The sequence below is a fragment of the Phyllopteryx taeniolatus genome, chromosome 10 (genome assembly GCF_024500385.1).
Source record: "Phyllopteryx taeniolatus isolate TA_2022b chromosome 10, UOR_Ptae_1.2, whole genome shotgun sequence".
Classification (NCBI taxonomy): domain Eukaryota; kingdom Metazoa; phylum Chordata; class Actinopteri; order Syngnathiformes; family Syngnathidae; genus Phyllopteryx; species Phyllopteryx taeniolatus.
This window is the reverse complement of record NC_084511.1, coordinates 20,186,036-20,201,252: the sequence shown is the minus strand read 5'-3', so window position 1 is coordinate 20,201,252 and position 15,217 is coordinate 20,186,036. Positions and strand designations below refer to the sequence as shown.

General features: G+C 40.0%; 1 protein-coding gene across 6 annotated transcripts in view; it reads left to right on the top strand.

The window, feature by feature from the left end:
- Positions 1 to 156: 156 nt before the first annotated feature.
- The window catches only part of LOC133484828 (centrosome and spindle pole-associated protein 1-like), a 21,888-nt gene continuing 6,827 nt past the window's right edge, over positions 157 to 15,217 (top strand). Inside the window, exons 1-14 of one of the 6 annotated variants that reach the window (XR_009790503.1) lie at positions 157 to 350; positions 1,488 to 1,619; positions 1,843 to 1,915; positions 2,053 to 2,156; positions 3,505 to 3,758; positions 3,825 to 3,925; positions 4,036 to 4,132; positions 4,984 to 5,041; positions 7,226 to 7,503; positions 7,752 to 7,870; positions 7,961 to 8,093; positions 9,432 to 9,543; positions 14,617 to 14,764; positions 14,874 to 14,999. Coding sequence is in view for 4 of the 6 variants with exons in the window: in XM_061787948.1 (XP_061643932.1) it covers positions 1,521 to 1,619; positions 1,843 to 1,915; positions 2,053 to 2,156; positions 3,505 to 3,758; positions 3,825 to 3,925; positions 4,036 to 4,132; positions 4,984 to 5,041; positions 7,226 to 7,503; positions 7,752 to 7,870; positions 7,961 to 8,093; positions 9,432 to 9,543; positions 14,617 to 14,764; positions 14,874 to 14,999 (1,702 nt within the window). In the remaining 2 variants the exon portion in view is untranslated. Of the gene's footprint in view, positions 351 to 624; positions 648 to 1,213; positions 1,237 to 1,487; positions 1,620 to 1,842; positions 1,916 to 2,052; positions 2,157 to 3,504; positions 3,759 to 3,824; positions 3,926 to 4,035; positions 4,133 to 4,983; positions 5,042 to 7,225; positions 7,504 to 7,751; positions 7,871 to 7,960; positions 8,094 to 9,431; positions 9,544 to 14,616; positions 14,765 to 14,873; positions 15,000 to 15,217 lie in introns of those variants that run through there. The other 5 variants (XM_061787948.1, XR_009790504.1, XM_061787944.1 and 2 more) reach the window with 5 other exon arrangements.

Genomic DNA, 15,217 nt, shown 5'->3' with positions numbered 1-15,217 from the left:
GACTGGCGAGTGACGACCAGTCCATCATGGTGTCGGCTCCAGCTAGCCGCAACCCATGGGATTCATAACGAGTGGTGTGGGGCCAGGAACCCCAGTATAATATTCGGGCGTATTCCCCCAAAATTTACGGCTTAATCAGTATGGATATTTATATTAAAAATGTCCAAATCATGTTTTGCTGGTCCCTAAATTGCCCAAAAGGCGCGAATGACATTTTGCGGCCATACTTCCCAGACTGTCTACTTATTTTGACATGTTCCGCCGGAATCTACATTGATGATATCGCATAGTATTCAAGACACATAAGGCGCCACTGAACAGTTGCGAAGTACCAAACATTCACCGAGTGGGTAGGTAACGTTACATTTCACGAACTTATGTTGAAATTGTCTTCACAGCGTAAACGTTAATACCCCAACATTAGTTTGGATGTCAAATATTGGTTAGCCTGATTAGTTTAATGTTCGTCTTGACTCTTTTCTTGAAGCCAAAAGGCTAGCAAAACCCAAGCTATCGGGTTGGTATTATATTAGCTTGTAAACCACCACTGTCTTCATTGATCGTTTGTGCCACAAAGATAAATAACTGCGCTCGCTGCTAGAGCAGTCTAACGCTGTTTGTAGCTCACCATAGCTCACTGCTGCTCGGTAATTATGGCTGTATTGTGGTTGCCTGACAACGGAAATTAAAGAGACAGTGAGGGTATTCGCATGGCTGGGAATCATTGTGCTTTACTATAGTTAATTGGAACTGGACCAAAAGTTTTTCCCCTATCCTTTTTAACATTTTGATTTGTTTGACAGAAATCACTTGCTAGCGTGCTTCCTGGTCATTTTTTGTTAATATATTGAAACCAGATTCTCACAATGCTGGGCATCCACTTTTGCAATCGCTCACTGTGCGGGGGGGGTCAACGCGATGGTCTGGTTCGAACACATCGCGCAGTGTGCAGCAGGCTTAAAGCGGCTTTTGTGCCACGGTCGACTGAGGAGGTGCGGGCATTTTTGTCCATATTGGCAGAAGATGAAATACAACAAGCGATTGTAGGCGCGACAAGAAACGAGCACATTACCTTCTTCTTGATCCCGCCAGGCCAGGCCAAGCGAGTCCGGGACAGAGAGTGGCCAGCCCATTCTGGAACTTGTCATGGAAAAACGCCATAAGTATCACTTTCCAGGACTTTCTTCTATTGGATTTTGTTAAAGATATCGTGATGTAATTTCTACCATTGAAGAGGTTAGCCCGCAGAGATCAAGCAAACGCCACAGAAGGGCCTGAGCTAAACTAATTGAGCTGCTAAGTACTGTGCTTTGTGCAAGCAATAGAACTATAGAGGTGTATTAATTGAGGCAAAAAAAACCTCAACTGTCCTCTCATCATTTTGTAAGAATTTTCACAGATTTGACTATTCTTTTGCTTTTGTAATAAATTTGTGAAGTAGTAAAGAGAGTTTTTGGAGAACGTAAGTCATTATGGTATTTTTGCAGTTTCAGGTACGTAAATACCTTTGCCAGGTGGCGATGGAAGATGAGCTGGAGCTTTTCATCAGGGAGCGCAAGGCCAGAGTGGCCCAAGATAGAGCCAGTTTGGAGCTGGAGCCTCCTTACATGGAAATCCAGGTGAGTTGACTTATTCGTCAAAACTGAGCTACACTTTCTGATAATGACATGATAACTCATCACATTGTGATCAAATGTAGGCTGTCCACAGACAAACACTCAAGTGTTTGATGTAATAGAAAGGCTGAACGCAATACTGTACTGTATTAGGTTTATTTATATACCAGTAGCTTTGAGGCCAATTTTGTATGTCCTTAAAGGTATTTTAATTTTCATCTGACAGACAAAACCTCACAGAAGCTTTGGATCCCTGCTCAAGGAGAACATCCCTCCCAAGTTAACTGTGCAGGAGCAAGGTACATGACTGCCCACTAGTCCACATTGTTGGTTTTCAGCTTTCTGTCATGTGTTCATTGCAATGAATGGTAAAATTGTATTTGTCTTATTTTGAAATCCCTGCAATGAAGTTTATTGAAATATTGAATTCTGTCAGAGGAAAGCAGCAATGTGGGTCTGCCCCTCGGTGTGGAATATGAAAAGAAGAAAAAGAGGCTTCAGCATGAGCTTCGTATGGACTACAGACGATACATTGCACAGGTGACAGATTTGTAATGCTTTCATAAAAGTCACTATTAGGCTTTACACAATCAGGATTTTTGGGGCCGATCAGCGAGTTTAAAAAAACGATAACCGATCCGATCACAAGATGGAGGAATGTGTCTATTTAAATGAGCTGTTCATTTAATGTACATTTACTATACTTAATTTCTCAAAAAATTATATTTACAATAAATAATGTATCTTTGTTCCAGTGAGGGATAGTGACAGACAGAACAAATTAATGCTCTTCTATTAGATGGCAGGAAGTAAATACAGTAATTAATGTATCCACTTTTTGTGAAATTTTTGTTTGTTGGTGTGCCGTGAGCTTTTTCAATTGTAAAATATGTTCCTTGGCTCCATAAAGGTTGTAAATCACTGCTCTAGTCAGATCTTGTATTCTAATCAGTCAGGTCAAACCAACATTACATGACAGAAATAATGGGTGCTAACTTACTGTAATTGAATTACTTTATTTTAAATTAAATGACTTACCTCAAGCAAGCCTTGAACGAAGTCCTCTCCTGTCCTGAGCACCGGTGACCACCAACACACGACTCATAATATAGTCGGTGCGATCCACTCTTGTTGTCGTCGCCACGGTAACGAGTGTATCCGTTCGCATTTGAGTTGACAAGATAAAGCCCGATGATTGTAAAAAAACGGGATGCGTGGTATCGGAATACAAGATTTTATTGCAGTAGTCTGACATAGTGCAATCTTGAAAGAGCAAATTTGTCTTGTAGTTTGGTCCGGGTATTATGTGTTGTGTCTCAGACGTCTTGTCTGTTCCACACCGACGTTTTTTTTTTTTTTTTTTTTTTTTAAATGACTTTATTGGCCGTCAGATATTAACAGGACTATGCCAAAAGACACCCGACAAGGCTAAAAATAAAGTAGCTTTTGGATTCAAATACACCGTGCACGATGGCGACATGGAGTAAATGTCTTTTGCGGAGCATTGATCGGATTGCCGAATTATGACATTAAAGCCGATCAGCATAAAATGCTAATTATTGGCCGATACCGATAAGGCTGATAGAATCGGTGTAAAGTCTTGTCATGATGCCTTCCGGTAACAGTTCCCTAGTGCCCAAATAATTGCACACACACTGTCATGTTCAACTCTCTGCAGATTGAAGTGGCTTGCACAGTTTCCACTCACTCTTACTAACAATGAAATGGTTATTGATACATACCTTAACTAGTTAAAAAATAAGTGCACCATACAATTTGCATGCAAGGAAGACAATTGAAGTTTAAAAAAACATGGGGAAGAATTTAAATATTAAAATCGGTCTCATTATCATCAGTTAAACTACACGTTACATCCCTGTTTTTCTAGCAAAATGGTGTCCTCAGACAGCGCCCCCCTTCACGGAAGAATGTAGCAACTTGGACAGAAGCCATTAAGGAGTCTCACAGAGCTCTTTCCCCTCCTGAGGGTTCCAGACACCAGGTAAGGCGAGAGTTGCCTGTGGACCAGGAGTCAGAGGAGGAGCAGTACACTAAAGAGAAGCTAATAGATGTTGGAAGTAGCAGGCGAATGGGGTTGGACTCCAGTTACGAGAAGGCACAACACAAAAGGGATGATGGCAGGTAGTTAGAAGAAATTTTTATGTATGCATGTTCTGTGTGCATCTTTTAGTCATTAATTTTTCCCAGGGAGAAGAGGGACGTTCCTACAGATTTTGTCGGACAAAGCAGGCGATCAAGAACACTGAACAAAACTGATGAAGCGGAATTTTCTACTGGCCTTTTAATTGGTAAAAAGGACTCTCAAAACACAGTTAACTTGAACCTGTGCCTCCTTGCTGCCTTGTGACGTCCAGTAGACCATTCTGAACAAAGTTCTTTGAACAAACGCCTTTCTCAGGAGAAATTGATACAGATGAAGCCTTACAGAGCAGGAAAGAGCGCTACAGAGAGGAGCTGCAGGAACAGATTGCTGAGCAACACAGAAACAAAAAGAGGCAAGTCTTCACTATGCTTGGCTTTGAATAATTTACGTATATGACATACTGTTCACAAAAAACATTCACATCTAAACAAGTAATTGTAACAAGGAATGTAAAAGCCCGTGATGCTCGATTTACAGTCAAAAAGGACATGGAGCCCTGTATGAATCCACAAGAAAAAGGGTATATGAGGTGTATCCCATAGTGCACTTAAACACAAGGACAAAACTATTGTCTCAAGAAAACCCACAACTGTAACTGGAAATAGCTTAATTCTGACTAAAGTAAAAATAAATAACATCAGTCCATCACTTACTATACTGCTTCAAGTCAATCACAGGGCACATACAGTATAGATAGACAAACAACGATTCACACTTACGTTTACCTTTGAGCAATTTAGAGTCTTCAATAAACCTAACGTGCATATTTTTGCAATGTTGGAGTAAGCCAGAGTCCCCAGGGAAAACACACACACATGCCCGGGAAGATGATGCAAACTCCACACAGAAGGGCTTGAGCTGAGTCAAACCCAGAACCTCTCGACTGTGAGGCAGATGTGCTAACCATTATTACACCTTGCTTCCACAACAAGTATTGAAAATTAACAAATCAAGATGCTCTACTGCTTTTGGACTGTGGTTGACCCAAAAAAAAGACAAAATAATTAAACTGGCCTGGATGTAAATGATGGCACCCTTAACTTAATATATTCTTTTTTGCACAACCTGCAGACGTAATCACAGTAGTCAAAAGATTTCTGCAACTTTCAATTTGATTTTTCTGTGAGGTAAATTAAGGGAAAATTTGAAGCTATGTAAAAGATATTAAATATGTATTAATATGTTTAATGTATCTTGGTACAGGGAGAAAGATTTGGAGCTAAAAGTTGCTGCAACGGGGGCAAATGATCCAGAGAAACAGGTCAGCATAACCTCCTTTTACTGAATTCATGTCAAGATTAATTATCACTATTAGATTCATTGTAGCGATACCTGTGGCTGATTTCAGCCCAATGAATGGACGAGACGTTCTCAGACCGGCACTTCATTTATTTTGAAGCTTGCTAATATCAGACACTGTGTGCAGTCATCAAATACAGTGTCCTGTGAAAACTGTATGTACAAATGAATACATCAATTCCAAGATCAGGACAAAATACAAAATTAAATTGTTCCGCATGCCAAAGGCACTAATCTAAGAGTTAAGACTTCAGCTCTGTTTCTTCTTTCAGTAGCTTTGATCTCACATGGATATTGTCTTCAGATTCAGAACTTATATATTATTATTATTGTTATTATCCATCCATTTTCCACACCGCTTATCCTCACTAGGCATGCGGGCATCCTGGAGCCTATCCCAGCTATCTTTGGGCGAGAGGCAGAGTACACCCCGAACTGGTCGCCAGCCAATCAGAGAGCAGCACCAGCCAATCATCAGTTCTAAGTCATTGGAACTGTTCAATCCAAACCATTTGTTCATGATGAAATCCAAAGTAGTACATCTACCTCCAGGCAAGTTTGTGAAAGAGGAACTCGATGTGAACAAAAGGTGGCGTCGGGTGCAATATCTCATATCAGTCCCGGCCGGTGTCGTCGTAAGAAAGAGTATCTTCAAAATATATCAGACAGTCAGGACTGGCACAAAACTTAGCGCAACCCAAAAAGTAAAGTGGTGAAGACCATGACCGGAAGTGATGGACTTGTCTGTTGGGGTAAGGTGCTAATTAGGGACAAAACTAAAAGCAACCCATTAACGTGCACAATCATTGAGCGACCGATTCAGAAGTCGGTGCTTTTTTAAATTTTATTTATTTTTTTAGTTCGTTGTTTTATCCAATGAAAGTCTCAAATTTTGCCATATGGCAGCATTGGTGGGGAGTGTAAATGAAATATACTCTGAGGTCATTTTGATGTCACAAAGCTTTAAATGACATTTTTCTAAGGTAATCGTCTCCATGTCACACAGCTTTATTAGCGAACCTCTTTCAAAGTGACTGACATAAAACTACACTGAGATGTGTCGGGGAGGCTGAGACTTTGGAAAGAGGGCCTCCAGAACACAAAGCAGGCAAAGACAATGTCCTTGACAGATCAAAGCTACAGAATGAAGAAACACGGCTTCTCTTGAATCTTAGATAAGCACCTTTTTTCAAGCGGAACGAGGTAATTTCCTTTTGTGCCTATTGAAAGACAGCATTTGATGAGTGCACACAGTGTCTGACGGTACCAAGCTGAAAATAACGTGAAGCATCATCTGAAGAAGTCTCACCCCTTAATTGAGCTGAGGGACAGCTACAATACCAAGAACCGCCCTGTGCTGTATAAACTTGTCGGCCACAGCAGCGTTTAGGTTTGTCGGAGCAGTTTAACTTGATCCAATAGAAAAGAACTACCAAACCTACCTTTACTAACAAATGAATGCTTGCTTTTGACAACTATGACATTTGATTGCTTAGGTCAGCTAAACAATATTAAAACTGTCAGTCAACGCTGATGGTGCAAGTCGCAGGGGTGTCCAACTAATTTATGCCGCGGGCCACATTGGTTATGCTTTTTCCCTCAGAGGGCCATTATAACCATATAAGTGTTTCATCATCAGTCACTGATGGTGTAGTGGTACACTCGCCTGACTTTGGTGCAGGCAGCGTGGGTTCAGTTCCCACTCAGTGACGTTGTGAATGGGAGTGCGAATGGTTGTCCGTATCTATATGTGCCCTGCGACTGACTGGCGACCAGTTCAGAGTGTAGTCCGCCTTTCGCCCGAAGTCAGCTGGGATAGGCTCCAGCGTCCCGTGACCCTAACCAGGATAAGCGGTGTTGAAAATGGATGGATGAAAGTGTTTCATCACCTCATTATAGTAATACATATACACAACAAATTGATAGAGAACTACTAAAAGGGGCTTGGTAACAAACAAAAAACGCTGCAGATTTTAGTAAGAATCATGGATGTTGACACATTTGCTTTCGCAGGAAACAAAAAACCATGTGGCGGACTACATGTGGCCCCCTGGGCCTTGAGTTTGACACCTGTGTTGTAAGACCAATGCCAATCTGGTGATGCGCTCATTCATAGCAAATTTGTTTGTCTGTCTCCACACATTAGCCCAACCGAATCAGGCAGTTTGGACTGGGCAAAAGAAAAGAGTCTCAGCTATTGGGGCATCCGATGTTGGGACAGGGCGAATCATCAACAAGCCTACCTAATCATAGCAAGACTGACGTTGGAGGCAGGTGGACGCCTCCACCAGATCACCCCCATGTAGCCTTTCAGTCCCCAATGTTTGACTGCAGCAGTGCCGCCGTAAACCAGAATGGAAGTGGGCTGGCTCCCAATAGACAGCCTGTTGCGCTCTCCTTCCCCAGAGCTATGGACACGTCCAGGTATGCATTGTCTTTTGTAACCTTAACTTTTTTTCATGTCTGGTTTTTGGAATAATATTCATATTTATTAACCAGAAGGACTGCACTTCCTGATTAGGTAATCTGATGGGCTAACTTTTTTTTTTAGATGTAGTCTCAGATTTTTTACATTTTCATTGTTAGTTTGACTGTCCCATTGCTGTATATCTAATGACTTAAAATCCTTCAAACATAACTAAATAATTAATTCAACTGTCATCATTCTTCAGAATTACTTTGCTCCCTCCTCATCACCCCCACATAGTCAGTGAAGCCTACAGGGGTCCCTATCGCGAGCCCCATTACTACTACGGTAACGGAAACCTGCTTGACCCAAACCTTGCCTACTGTGAGTACTAAACTCTTCTGTTGAATAGAAACAACTCTCTCATCTCAGCCACAGACAACTTATACCATTTTAATATATTTCCCTATCTAGACGGTCATTTGCCTTACCCTGCTGTGGGACTTCCACTGTCTTATTATAACATGCCACCAAGAGGCGCTGTGCCTAGTCAACTTGGTGACACCAGCCCTCAAAGTGGAAGCAGTATCCCTGAGTCCTCACCACAGTAAATATCTTTGCTTCTCTACGTCAATGTTGCTTGAGTACTAAATTAACATAATTGTGTGAATGCACTAGCTTTATTTTTCTTTCTTTTTATTATTATTCCGCCCACTTTTTTGATGGGTTTGTCCTTCACCATTTTACATCCGATTCACTCTGTTTCAACTTCAACATATTCAAAAAATTCACGCCTCGCATGGCATTACTCCTTTAAACCGCAACATTTTCACATTTCCCACAATTCAATTTTTTGCGCCTGAAAATTGACCATTAATTTCCATCAGCTCATTCAATTCACCTTGGGATCGATTTTCAACAATCCAAAAATTCCCACCCACTCAAAATTTCATAATTTTCACCAAATTTTTCCACTTTCCACAAAATGTCCAAATTAAGACATATTCTACATGTTTGACTCCTGCTTCAACATTTCTCAACCGATTCGCACCGTGTTAACTTCTACATGTTCAGCTCCCAATCCCCAAATTTCACAAATTTTCTAAATTAAAGCCTGAAATTCAAAATTTGTACTAATTTAGCCATAGCCAGTTTCCTTATTTCTCAACCGATTCGCACCATTCCAACTTCTACGTGTTCGGCTCATTCAAGCCAACCTGTGAATCATTCCCATTCTCCAAATTTTAAAATAAAAGCCCGAATTATAACATTTATACAAATTTTGCTAGTTCCCTTATTTCTCAACCCATTTGCACCGTTTCAACTTCTGCGTGTTCAGTTCATTCTAGCCATCCTGTGAACCTCTCCCATTTCCCAAATTTGACTAATTTTCAAAATAAAAGCCCGAAAATCAGATGATGAGCACATGATTTCAATCAGCATTTCTGCATTCACACGCAATTTCTCCAGGAATTGCACAGTTTAATATTAATTTGTTTTTAATGATATTTTGAACTTTTATTATTTAACTGTCAGGCCTTGTTTAATTCTTGAACCCTTTCAGCTTGTTCTTGGCCTCTTTTAGAAAATATAAATATTACATAAAATAACTCCCCTGTCCAAAAATTTATTGTAATCTGGTAGAAAACATTAAAAAGAAATTGTGTTGAGTCAAGAATGAAACCCAGTTTACCCAAATTGTTATGAACACCACTAAAATAAAAACAAAATAAATAAAAAGCAAGGTGAACACAAATGGCCAGTGTAGAGCCTGGTGGGTCAAATAGTTGGGTATCAACAAGTGTGCATTGTTAAGTTAAGATTACTTGTAGTCCCATTTTATTAACTCTATTGAAAATTCTTAATACTGTACATCAATGATAGACCAATAAAATGGGGGAAAAAAATGATCTTTACAGTGTAATATTTGTGTTCTTCGTGGTAGCCCCAATACTAAGACTGTTACAGCAGCCCCCCATACTGGGCTTTTCCCTCCAGAGAGGCCAGGATCAACCAGGGAAAGGACTTTGAGCTATAGAGATGACCTGAAAAAACAGGTAAGTTGTACTCTTGAAATAATTAGTTTTCTTTGTACCTTACCACAAAAATCTGTTGCACTCTGAGTATATTAATTTCTATTGTCACCAATGTTTGATGGTTTGTTTCACCTTTAGAATTAGTTCTTCTTAGCATATGCTACACACACCTATCAAGTAAGGGACTGAAAAATATTCTCAAACGTGCACACAGACATTCATACATATGTAACGGATGCCAACTAGCACTGTGTGACAGTATTTTAATGAATCTCACTCCCCAACGTTTCATGAGTTGCACTCGGTGGTGGTTTAGCGGTCTGGCATTTTAGTGCGCTCAACTTTCAACCTGTGATGACGAAGGAGGGCGAGATCGAGCCCAGCGCTGGCTGGTCCGTGCAGGACACCACTGTTACACATATAGGAAATTTAGTCTTTGATTGCTCTAAGCAAATGGTGAATGTGCTTCTCGATGCTTATTCATAAGCTGAGATCTGATCATACTAACAAGGACTTGTTGCTTCTTTAGGCAGATACACTTTTAATGCAGTATCTTCATGTATACATGTCCTCCAGTCATGCAATGTTATCTCGTCTCTATCTTATGATAATGTACAGTGGGTACGGAATGTATTCAGACCCCCTTGAATTTTTCACCTTTGTATTGCAGCCATTTGCTAAAATCATTTAAGTATGTTTTTCCCTCATTAATGTACACACAGCACCCCATATTGACAGAAAAAAACGGAATTGTTGAAATTTTTGCAAATGTACTAAAAAATAGAAACTGAAATATCACACAGCCATAAGTATTCAGACCCTTTGCTCAGTATTTAGTAGAAGCGCCCTTTTGAGATAATACAGCCAAGAGTCTTTTTGGGAATGATGCAACAAGTTTTTCACACCTGGATTTGGGGATCCTCTGCCGAGTTAAATATATGAGTGTCACAGCAAAAGGGTCTGAATACTTATGCCTGTGTGATATTTCAGTTTTTTTTTTTTTTTACTAAATCTGCAAAAATTTCAACAATTCAGTTTTTTTCTGTCCATATGTGGTGGTGTGTGTACATTAATGAGTAAAAAAATTAACTTAAATGACTTTAGCAAATGGCTGCAATATAACTAAGAGTGAAAAATGTAAGGGGGTCTTGGGGTCTGAATACTTTCCGTACCCACTGTACATGGGTGTATTGTACGAGGTCGTTGGCTCCAGCTGTTATGTCACTTCTATGAAATAATTGAAAGAAATCATTTTCTTTTTATTAGACTTAAAGTACAGCATAGTTATCTATCTGTATATCATATCACTTTGTTGCCTAACCTTACAGCTCAATGCACCCATTTTGCATAAAAATCTTATGGCACGCAACCAAAAAATAAAAAATAAAATAATGATGATCTTAATTTAATCTAAATTAATCAGAATTTTACTCACAAATCGACTTACTTGGTGTAAAATATGGGCCTATTCAAGATTTGTCGTACCTTCTGCCACTGTGGCTCAGTTGGTAGAGCTTGTCGTCCAGTGACCGAAGGATCGACAATATGAATCCCGGCTGTCCGCTGTTGAAGTGTCCTTGGGCAAGACACTGAATGGTAAACTGCTCCCAGTGGGCCTGACAGCACCTTTCTTGGCAGCACCATTGGTGTATGAATGTGTGCAGGAATGTGTGAACATCTGTAAAGCGCTTTGGACACCGTGATGGTGTTGTTAAGGCGCTATATAAGTGCACTCCATTTACCATTTCTGTCCTCTAATGGAACAGCATCTATTTTTTTCTACCTTTCACTGGCATAAGTAGATAAACAAAAATATATTTTTAATTAATAAATAATTATTTTTGGACAAATTAAGTAAAAATAGATTTCCCGCAGCACCCCTGATGATCATGCATGGCATACTTGGGTGCAACAGCACACAGTTTGGGAAGCACAGAGCTACCTACCTTCTAGAATACCAAGATAACTGCTTGAAAGTAATATAATTGGATTTCCCAAATGATTGGGGACTTGGGCAATCTTTTGTTTTAATTACAAGAGCTTTTTGTCGACTGTGGGATGAATAAATGAAATATACTGTATCGTCAGACTGAATGTTATGGAAATGTTTCTCAGCAATTCACAGGAACTCTGCTGATGAAACACTGAGTACTGTAAATTTTTCAGTTGATATAAATTTGGCTCAAACAAACGTGTACTGTAGTGTTTAATAAGAGGAATGGTTGTATATGACCAGCTCGTACGAAAATGTAAAGCGGTTGAAGAAAACTTTGAAGAGGTTGAGATTCGTTCATTGTTTGCATCTTAGTATGTGATATGTTGGCAGAACAATGCCAGGGAAGGGAGCAACAAACTATTGAACAAGGTAAAATAAATCTAAGACAACTCCTTTGGATCCCTAGTTATAAGCACATGTACAACCCCAATTCCAATGAAGTTGGGACATTGTGTTAAACATAAATAAAAACAGAACACAATGCTTTGCAAATCATGTTCAACCTATATTTAATTGAATACACTATAAAGACAAGATATTTAATGTTTAAACTGATCAACTTTATTATTTTTAGCAAATAATCATTAACTGAGAATTTTATGGCTGCAATATGTTCCAAAAAAGCTTGGACAGGTGGCAAAAAAGACTTAGAAGGAGAAAGTTGAGGAATGCTCATCAAACACCTGTTTGAAACATCCCACAGGTGAACAGGCTAATTGGGAACAGGTGGGTGCCATGATTGGGTATAAAAGGAGCTTCCCTGAATTGCTCAGTCATTCACAAGCAAAGATGGGGTGAGGTTCACCTCTTTGTGAACACGTGCGTGAGAAAATAGTCGAACAGGTTAAGGACAATGTTCCTCAATGTACAATTGCAAGGAATTTAGGGATTTCATCATTTACGGTCCATATCACCATCACAAGGTTCAGAGAATCTGGAGAAATCACTGCCTGTTAACCGGCAAGGCCGAAAACATTGAATGCCCATGACCTTCGATCCATCAGGCGGCACTGCATCAAAAAGCAACATGAATGTGTAAAGGATATCACCAGATGGATAGACTTCAGAAAACCAATGTCAGTAAATACAGTTCGGCGCTGCATCCGTAAGTGCAACTTGAAACTCGACTATGCAAAGCAAAAGCCAGAAACACCACCTACTTCTCTGGGCCTGAGCTCATCTAAGATAGACTGCTGAAAACTGGAAAAGTGTTCTGTGGTCCGACGTGTCCACATTTCAAATTATTTTTGGAAATTGTGGACGTCGCGTCCTCCGGGCCAAAGAGGAAGAGAACCATCCGGACTGTTATGGATGCAAAGTTCAAAAGCCAGCATCTGTGATGGTATGGGGCTGTGTTAGTGCCAATGGGATAGGTAACTTACACATCTGTGAAGGCACCATTAATGCTGAAAGGTACATACAGGTTTTGGAGAAACATATGCTGCCATCCAAGCAACGTGTTTCAGCAAGACAATGCCAAACCACATTCTGCACGTGTTACAACACCGTGGTAAAAGAGTGCGGGTACTAGACTGGCCTGCCTGCAGTCCAGACCTGTCTCCCATTGAAAATGTGTGGCACATTATGAAGCGTAAAATACGACAACGGAGACCTCGGTCTGTTGAACAACTGAAGCTGTACACCAAGCAAGAATGGGAAAGAATTCCACTGACAAAGCTTCAAGAATTAGTGTCCTCAGTTCCCAAACGTTTATTGAATGTTGTTAAAAGAAAAGGTGGGGCTGTGTTAGTGCCAATGGTACCCAAGCCATTGGCACTAACACAGCCCCACCTTACACATCTGTGAAGGCACAATTGATGCTGAAAGGTACATACAGGTTTTGGAGAAACGTGCTGCCATTCAAGCAACTTCTTTTTCATGGACGCCCCTGCTTATTTCAGCAAGACCATGACAAACCACATTCTGCACGTGTTGCAACAGCGTGGCTTCGTAGTAAAAGTGTGCGGGTACTAGACTGGCCTGCCTGCAGTCCAGACCTGTCTCACATTGAAAATGTGTGGCGCATTATGAAGCGTAAAATACGACAACAGAGACCCCGGGCTGTTGAACAGCTGAAGCTGTACATCAAGCAAGAATGGGAAAGAATTCCACCTACAAAGCTTCAACAATTAGTATGTTGTTAAAAGAAAAGGTGGTGTAACACAGTGGTAAACGTGACGCCTGTCCCGGCCTGTTCACCTGTGGGATGTTTCAAACAGGTGTTTGATGAGCATTTCTCAACTTTTTGCCACCTGTCCAAGCTTTTTTGGAACGTGTTGCAGCCATAAAATTCTAAGTTAATGATGTTTTGCTAAAAACAATAAAGTTGATCAGTTTGAACATTAAATATCTTGTCTTTGTAGTGTATTCAATTAAATATAGGTTGAACATGATTTGCAAATAATTGTATTCTGTTATTATTTAACACAACGTCCCAACTTCATTGGAATTGGGGTTGTATTTATTAAATGTGTTTGTTATACAATCAGGTGTTAAATGCTCCCTTGCCACACCAATCTTGTTCCTATCCCTGCTCTTCTCCTTAGTCTTTTCTGTTGTCATCATTTGTAGGATCCCATATCTCCCGGTGAGCACGTTTTATTTTTAAGGTACAGCCTTCGCTTGGAAATGTACAGTAAATTTAAAGTTGCTCTAAAAATACAGCTTTTTGATCTTCAAATACATGAGGAGGAAATTTTTGTCCTACTAAATTATTGGGTAAAAAAAAAAAAAAATAATTTTGTGTTAGGGGTAATTTGTTCCCATTTTTGTGCAGTATTCAGCACTGGAGTATGGTAGTATTAAAAGTATTGTATCTATCCATTATTTGCATATCATAGTACATTAACTTAATTTAATCTTAAAATGTCTAATGGGGTAAAAATGGGGGGGGGGAATATATATATATATATATATATATATATATTCATAAATAAAATTCAGTTGTCATTAGGATAGTACATGGACATGTATGATGATCATCTGTTTGATCAGCTGGGAAAAAAATTATCCAGCGACTAATCAATGAAGTATGACTGTTTTGAGAATAACTAGCACTGCAGGAGCTTCATGTGTCTACAGAAGCACTGTTTTTAAAGATTCAGGAGGAACAAGTGCGAAAGCGTGTGGAAAGGGAGGAACAGGAGCGTTACGAAGCCAAGCTCGAGGCCGACATGAAGAGGCATCAGCCTTGGGGTCGAGGTGGAGGTGGAGCCCCACTCAAAGACAGTACAGGAAATCTCATTGGTGCGTCCCACTGTTACCACCAAAGCTTTTCTTAATACCCCAATTTGATAACTACACCACACAGTTTTTTTCTACATGTAATAGTAAACCTTTGTTTTCTCTTGGCCAGCGGACCTCAAACAGATGCACAAGTTGAATGAAGAGGCCTACAGTAACCCAGAGCAGCAACAGAGAGCCCCAACTGTGATGGCAGCCAGCCCAGCTGAGCACGCTGACCCCAATGACGGGGTCTCTGGTACTGTAGCAGAGTGAATTATCCATGACAATCGGCAATCTCTCTCTTTCTAGCCATCTATTAAATCAATCCAATGAGGACAACCAGTAGAAATGTATATATATATATATCTCAAAAGGCAGTAATGTCCAAAATAATTTTAAATTTGTTATTATCCATCTATCCATACTCTCTACTGGTTGTCCTCATTGGATTGATTTAATAGATGGCTAGAAAGA